General features: G+C 40.2%; 1 protein-coding gene across 2 annotated transcripts in view; it reads right to left on the reverse strand.

The window, feature by feature from the left end:
- The window catches only part of ndfip2 (Nedd4 family interacting protein 2), a 6,658-nt gene extending 912 nt beyond the window's left edge, over nt 1–5,746 (reverse strand). The window contains exons 1-8 of one of the 2 annotated variants that reach the window (XM_010771170.1): nt 5,560–5,746; nt 2,135–2,348; nt 1,373–1,503; nt 955–1,042; nt 456–580; nt 309–375; nt 117–224; nt 1–44 (exon numbers count right to left, since the gene is read on the reverse strand). The exon at nt 1–44 is cut by the window's left edge and continues 912 nt beyond it. In XM_010771170.1, coding sequence (XP_010769472.1) covers nt 121–224; nt 309–375; nt 456–580; nt 955–1,042; nt 1,373–1,503; nt 2,135–2,348; nt 5,560–5,586 — 756 coding nt within the window. In that variant the 5' untranslated portion in view covers nt 5,587–5,746 and the 3' untranslated portion in view covers nt 1–44; nt 117–120. The remainder of the gene's footprint in view (nt 45–116; nt 225–308; nt 376–455; nt 581–954; nt 1,043–1,372; nt 1,504–2,134; nt 2,349–5,559) is intronic. The other variant, XM_010771171.1, reaches the window with a different exon arrangement.
- Nucleotides 5,747–7,720: the final 1,974 nt, after the last annotated feature.

Here is a 7,720-nt window from a genome sequence, read left to right on the forward strand (position 1 = left end):
GGGGGGGGGGTTACATCATAAAGGAATGGTAATCATGTGGAAACCTGTGAGGAATCAGATCAAAAACATTACAGAAAGCAGCGATGTTGTGACCCTATTTTTTCGAAGATATTTACCTTTTTAGTAGAGGAAGAACAGGCGTGTTCTATGGTTAGTCGCCATATTCTCTGACATGTTGCGGACTTTAAGATAGTTAATGAATCCCCTGAAGAACAGCAGGATGCCTGTGAGAGGAAAAGACAGTTCACTTGAGAGTGGGCAAAATAATACAAGACTTTAAAAATGAATAAACATTGCAATATATTTACCGAGCAGCAGGAAGATCCACCAGAGCCAGTATTGCCCGTTGAAGTAGCCGGTGAAGTAGTCAGAGAACTGAACACAGAGACCGTCACATTCAGTACACCAGGAAGTTACAATTCAATTAGGCACAGAAAGTACAACTGTGAACGTACCCTGACGATGAGGATCCACTTGATGAGGGAGAGGCCGAAGCCGCAGATTGCTCCGTAGCGCCCGGCGATGGTGTTTGTCAGACAGAAGGAGAGGCAGAACCCGATCCAGTTAAACAGGAAGGCCACTGCGGGGGAAAACAGATGTTAAAAACCACAAAAAGAAAGAAATGGCAGAGGTGAACACAGAAGCAACCACTCAAATGGTTTTACACCGACAATAGAGACGGACATAGCAATGCCAGGTCTTCAAAACACTTATTTATTGCAGAATCAATAATAAAGAAATGTGTTTCTGCCCTGGGCATTTATGTAGGGTGAGAAGTGCATGTTGTTGTTTAGGACTACTTTAAATGAAATGCAGACACGAGACGATAATCATCTTAATGTTGGCCTTGTGTGACGTCACGTTACGCCACGTCAGGAACAATCCTAAAAGGGATACATGACACTGGAGTTGAGAAATTATAATATGAATCGTGGCTCAAGCCCTCAGACTTACTGAAAAAGGCCAACATGAAGATTCCATCGTTCCCAACTCGGAGCTGATCGGCGTCACTGAAATCGTCTCTGGGAGGGAATTCGTCATCCTGCATTTACAAAATCAGTTAAACATCCACTACACAAAGAGCACAGATCACCCTGAGAGCGGTTTGACTAAGAGGCGTTGCCACAGATCATCTCTAAATCAACTCTAAAGAAGAATGACTCATCTGATACTGGTGGAATTCATTATATAGCTTAGCACATAAGAGACGTAATACAACTTCTACATGTAATGAAGACCAATTACTACCATTTATTTAGTTAGTGTCTGTAAGTTGCAGAATCAGCATCCCAAGCTTGCAGTTAATTGTACTTTACAAGACTTTAATGAAACAAGGTAATAGAAACACAGAACAGTGAGCGTGTGTCCTCACCAGTGGCATCACATCCACAGCGGAGGTAGCCAGTGCGGCTGCTTTGGCGTTCTCTGCTTCGTCATAAGTGGGCAGTGAGGTGGCGACGCTGTAGGGGGGGGGCACTGGGAAGTCCGCTCTGTAACCGGCCTCTGTGGGGAGAAACAGAGAGGGGGTTAAAAGGGGAAGAAAATCGTTATCATGTTTTCTGGGACTGCCCTGTCATCGAGGTCTTTTGGAGAGAGATACATAATGCCAAATGTCATGTTCCCATGGAGAGTAAGACTTTGTTTTTTGGACTCATACCTCAAGGATGGACTGAAAAAGCTGATATGTATTAAATCTGTTGCTGGTGGCGAGTAAAAAAGCTCTAAGTGGTTATCACCTGATCGCCCAACTTTAAACGCACGGATGGATATTACCATGGACATTTACAAAAGGGAGAGGATAACATCATCTGTCAATCACAAACTGGAACTACTGGATGGAGAAAGTGGACTGATTTCGTAAAACCTCATAGGCCAGATTTTATTTGTACTAACGTATGATTTCACTGTGAAGTCCTGATCGCTCCCTAATGTTCGTATTGTTCGGACAGACAAACTTAAGATGTACAATTACTATGTCTTGCTGCCAAACGTCAAAAAAAGAAAAGGGGAAGAAACAGGACTGCGGGTAATGAAGCTAATGTGTTAGCGCTGTCATGGAAACCATCACTGACTCATGAGTTAGGAACTGGAAAATAGAGGAAGTAGGTAATACAGAGTGTGATTCAGTGCGTACCGGGTGCTGCGGTGGCTCCCAGGTCGATGGAGGCGTAAGGGGGGGGAGGAGCCTCAGAGTCAGACTCCCCCTGAGCGATGGATCCCGATGCTTCCCCTGCCAGCACCTGGGTCTGGTTCTGGTCTGGGCTGGATGTGGCAGCCTGGACGGAGGCAGAAGTGCACGGCTGCGGCTCGCTGGTCGAGGCCTCAGAAGAGTCTTCCTCATTGTGGAACTGGTACATAAAACAGATAGTGCAAGTAAATACAATAACATATAATAGAAATAGTGCAGAATAGTCTCTATGCAAGTCATTGGAATATTGATATATATGAGTTGCAGACAGATGAATGTTATGGATGTCCTTTCAAAAGTTCAGGTTATTAACATTCTTATTGTCCCTGAGTCTGGTGCATGATATCAGCTGATCAGTCAGCCGAACAAACGAGTAGCTGCTCGAGGCGAAGTGTCAAGTTTCTAAAACTGGCATCAATCAGGGATTTCCTGCCCGGCAGAAAGGACGGCTTTTTAGAGCTGAGAGAAAAAAGAACAGCTTTCTATAGGACACCATGAACCATTGTTATTTAAGCTACGTATTAAACCAATCAGTTTTACAGTGGCACTGAAAGCTGCACTGCATCAGGTAGTTATTAAGTAACTCATGAGCTTTACACAATCTGTTTTTGTTTGTCAGCGCAGAATGTGGGTCAGGCAGAACGGATTCTTGTTCCCTTTTCTCTGTTGATACTCTAAGCTGAGCGAGTGTGTGTTGACATGGGCAACAACTTTGAAAAACATGCAGTGTGAAGTTGGTTGAAACTTCAAAGTGTATGGTGCATTAGTAGTTTAGATATTACTGTTTATATCACAGTGCTAAGAATACAAGTGTAGTACTGGTTAGTTTGTCTTCATAAGTTATACTCCCTTCAAGTTTTATGAAAATCAAACCACATTTATTTCACATTTTGAGGCCTGCATGGTCGCATTTATATTGAGTTATTACCTCTATGTAGTAGTTTTGCCTAACTATGAGGGATGTCAACCGGCTCCTTTGTATCTCACTGATGACAGCTTCAGTGTCAGAGCTGTATGAATTTACTGCAAATGAAAAAAGACCTTTTTAAACTGGCTTAACACACGGTGGCTTTTATCGCGGTGCTTCCACTGAATTTACAACCTTGGATTTAACAGCTACCTGGAAGTATTTGTTGAGTTGAAAAAGTCTGCAGCTCATATGTTTGCAGGGTCATAACTTCCCCGTCTGACCTTCAGCAGAATGTTTGACACGGTAAGCAAAGAGACGTGAGACTACAGTGGCATGTCGACAGAGGAAGGTCTCTGAGAGCGTGATGCGTTCATGTAATCAGTTAATAAGAGACTCCACTACAGGCTAGAGAGTGACAGAAACCAGAGACAAACGCCCTCTGAAATTACAGAGAAGCTGGCAGGAAAGCTGCATGGGCAAAGTGTGTCACACAGTATCCCTCAACCTAATGCTCAATAATAACTACTGTATATTGACCTGGATCAAATATGTTTTTTTGTTTTTAATCCTATATTATTGGGGAAAACTCAGCAGTCCATATCATGTGGTGACTTTATGGTCCGTCCAGTGGTGTTACCCTTAGATTAGACTGTTATTGACAGATAAGAACTGTAGACGACTACTTCAATGTGGCTGAGCAAGTTCCACTAGTTTAGAGCTGTGTAAAACATTTCTTAAAAAACGAGATTGAAAGAAGGAAGTGACGCCCGTTTGAGTAAATTCCTAAGTTAGCAAAGCTAGTATTATGCAGTTGAACATTGAAAGTTGAGTCACTTCTACCATTTCCTCCATTGCAGTTTTGTTGTTAAGGTTGTGTTGAATACAAGGTTGAAGCCTATTTATCTATCAGGAATGATAATGATCAGTGTTATACCCATGTGTATGAAAGGTAGGTTAAACAAAGTAAGTATTGTGTTTACTTAAGACTTAAAGAACATATTCCTGTTGTGGTAAAGTAACACCCTCTGTAATAACAGCTGACTGATAACTACAGTCAGAGCTCAACTATCTACTCAACCGTAGTCAAAAAGGAATACAGTGTAGTCATTATTAGAAGGACATTTTTTCAGTGAAATGCAGATAAAGTTCTCAGAAAGGAAACCAATTGAAACCACCTTGCAGCGGTTTGAGTGAATGAGTGGCTGAGAATCAAGGGCAAAGCATATCACAACCCCGCACACAGGACATTACATAAGATGGTAATAACATAGCTTCCTCGTATGTCCCAATATACCCAAAAACGTGTGGGCTCGCTCAGAGAAGCAATACCATGTACTTAAAGCAATTTGAAGTGTTATTTATGGAAGAATAATACAGCTAAAGGGAAAAAGGCATTGAAGATCAGGCTGTCTAAAAACCACATCAGATCACTTTTATCAGCGAGGCAAGAATATGTCGTACAGCAAAGTGTCAAAAGCTCAAAACACATCCTTGAGAACCCGCTGTTTAATAGCTGATTTAATCTCTGACATTTTGAAATCTGCACTTTGTTCCAGGGTTGAACAATTAAGAGTTTGCTTTGGCTCGCACTGAATCCTGAGGGATTATAACTCACATACCCAGAACCACAGGCATCAGAGCACGAAGCGCACTTTATTTCAAAGTGACCACCAACATGTCTCAGTCAGCTCAAACATCACCACATTGTCCGGTTGCCTTCTTTTTCCATCCCTACACCCACATAGCTTTTTTTCTCATAGTGGTAACACACATTTGACTGCCACGTGTAATCTCAATTAAGTTCTTAATTAAAATGTATTATAAGGGTTATAACATAGTCTGATAACTTATAACAGTTAGTTACTTTTTTATTATCATTTTTGCTAATATCACAATGTTAAATATCATTATGGTCCTACCCAAGAGATGGTTTATCAAGTGTATCACATATTTAATCAGGATGTTATCTTTAAAAGCTTAAATAAATGAAGCAAACGTAAAAAAGCCCAACAATTTAATCAATTTTAAAACACCTTAATTCATTGTATTTTATTGTAAATTTAGATTTTAACGTTATTTTGTTGTACATAAAACCCTCAGTTGTAATTATTGAACAAAAATGTATGTGATGTGGTTTTTTCTTCTGATATATTTGAACAATTGTTGTTTGTGGCTACAACAAAGAAACAACAACAACAAAACAAGATTCATTTCTGCTACCTAGCTAACGTTAGCTTAGCAGATGCGGAAGTGCCAACTGTCAGTCAAAACATAAAATCTGAGGAAAAATAAACACCTTAAATGCAACAAAAATAACAATTTAGAAGCAAAATGACTTGTTTGACTTTATTATCTTTGTGATATGTGTGATATAATTTAAACTAAGTTTACCAAGGCCTTGTTTCCTGTGACAGGCCGAGCTATGATTCGGTGTTTTGAATATTTTTCAGCCCAAACTCACCACTTGGTATCGGCTCGTTGGATCCATCCCGACCGGATTCAGCTGGGACAACAACCCAGAAGAAAACCCTTGAGTTGTTGTCACTCCGAGAGAGACTTCCCTCACAACAAACCTAGAATAAACAGCAGGAGAAACGATCAGAAATGGCTGCTATGTACAGCTGCTTTAGAAAAACACCGTTCCTGGTGAAAAGCAACGGTCAAACGGTTTCTTTGTCTCGATCACTTCCTGTCAGATATTTCAAAATAAAATGTATAACGATGAAATGCATCATAATTAGTATTCAAATAACAGTGAAATAATAATAATACAGTAATAATCAACGAATTATTAATAACCTTTGATTCCAGTTTGGCTTTAACCTTTAGTCTGATAAATATACATATGGACTGTAATATATAAAAAATATATTTTGGACTGTTTATTTCTTGTTTCTTGATTTCTCTTATGTACATTGCCTTGTTTTTTATGCTGCTGCAACGCATATCTGTCTGTCTGTCCGTCTGTCTGTCTGTCTGTCTGTCTGTCCGTCTCTCCGTCTGTCTGTCCGTCCGTCCGTCTGTCCGTCCGTCTGTCTGTCTGTCTGTCTGTCTGTCTGTCCGTCCGTCCGTCAGTCAATCTTTCAGTCTGTCTGTCTGTCTGTCTGTCTGTCTGAGCCTCACTGTCTGTCTATCTATCTATCTATCTATCTATCTATCTATCTATCTATCTATCTAGTTGTATAATATTGCATCACATTTTAAAAGCTGATTTGTTATTAAAGTAAAATCTGAAATTGCAAAGTAGGTCATTACAAACGCCATACAATTGATTGTTATCATCTCTAGTATTATACTGATCTTATACCATACTTAACATACTTAAATACCATAGTCTTTTAATAAAATGTAGCCATAAATAAATGCATACAAATAATAATACATATATAGCCTTTAAAACGGACCTTAAGTACAGTTCTTGATATACTTGGTTTCCTTCTACCACTGCTTTAGAAAAATGATGTAGTACTCACTCACTCTTATCATCTTCTTATCAATATGTTTGCTTTTTTATTGTTTTAACGATTTCGATGTTTTATTTTGAAGGCCAACTCCGCGTGCCTCTTTCTAACTTGATGCAAGGAAACATTTTCAGAAAAACACGGATTGAGCAAGCGTGATGACGCAAACGCAAACCACAAATGAACAGCTGAGACACTAGGTGGAGCCAAAATCCAGTTTATATCATGGACGTAGCTTTGCATGCTTCAGTTGTTCAAAGATACAACACAACAATATACATCTCTTTAATTACTGATCTCTTTTAAAGCATTGTGTAGCTATTTTGGTAGCAGGTAGCAGTAGACCATGAAGAAGGAGGCTATAGCAGAAAGCATTTTTTGATGTGAAAGCCTTAATGAGAGTAACTTTTGACAAGGAAAAGAAACACTAGCCAGCTCTGAGTTGTGACATGGCTCTAGAAAAATCCACATTTGTTTTGCATGATGCATGAACTTTTGATGCACTTCAAAGTCAAACACATGTAGATTTTTACTCATACATTTATATGAAAAACCTTTTGACCTTCCCAGGTATTGTTCCTCTTTTTGCTGTGTTCTTCTTTACTGTCCTGGGGATCTCTTAAAGCCTCTAGGTCACATGTGTCAAACTCAAGGCCCGGGGGCCAAATCAGGCCCTTGGTGGATTTAATTTCGGCCCGCAGGATAATTTCTAATTCCTATTAGATCTGGCCCTCCGGTATATTGCACGCACACCTTCACTCCATCCTGAGGGTCTCCTCAGCTCAGGGCCTGAGCCCAAACATTGATGACCTTGCACCCAAGATGAGATGCCAAGTATCTGAGCTAGCATCACAGAGCAGCACACTGAGTTTCCTGTTGCACGTTTTCTCTTGCGACAACAGGGCATGTTTGTTTTTTCTTTGAGGGAAATAGTTTTTTTGAAGCTGTTGTTGGCCTGTGGAGAAATGTAATCATAAGAAATGACTCTGGAAAAGCTGCAGATAGAGCCATAAGAAATGAATGCAACTGATTGTTGGGGAAATATGTTCCAAGGCCCATAACTTTGACCCAGTTTATCAGTTCAAACTGTCCTGACTGAGGACACGCACCTGTATCTTGGCTGCTGTGCTCTCAGTGTTGTGTCTCTCTGTTCTTGCCTGT

This window comes from Notothenia coriiceps, unplaced genomic scaffold (assembly GCF_000735185.1).
Source record: "Notothenia coriiceps isolate Sejong01 unplaced genomic scaffold, NC01 NC01_scaffold00009659, whole genome shotgun sequence".
Taxonomy (NCBI): Eukaryota; Metazoa; Chordata; class Actinopteri; order Perciformes; family Nototheniidae; genus Notothenia; species Notothenia coriiceps.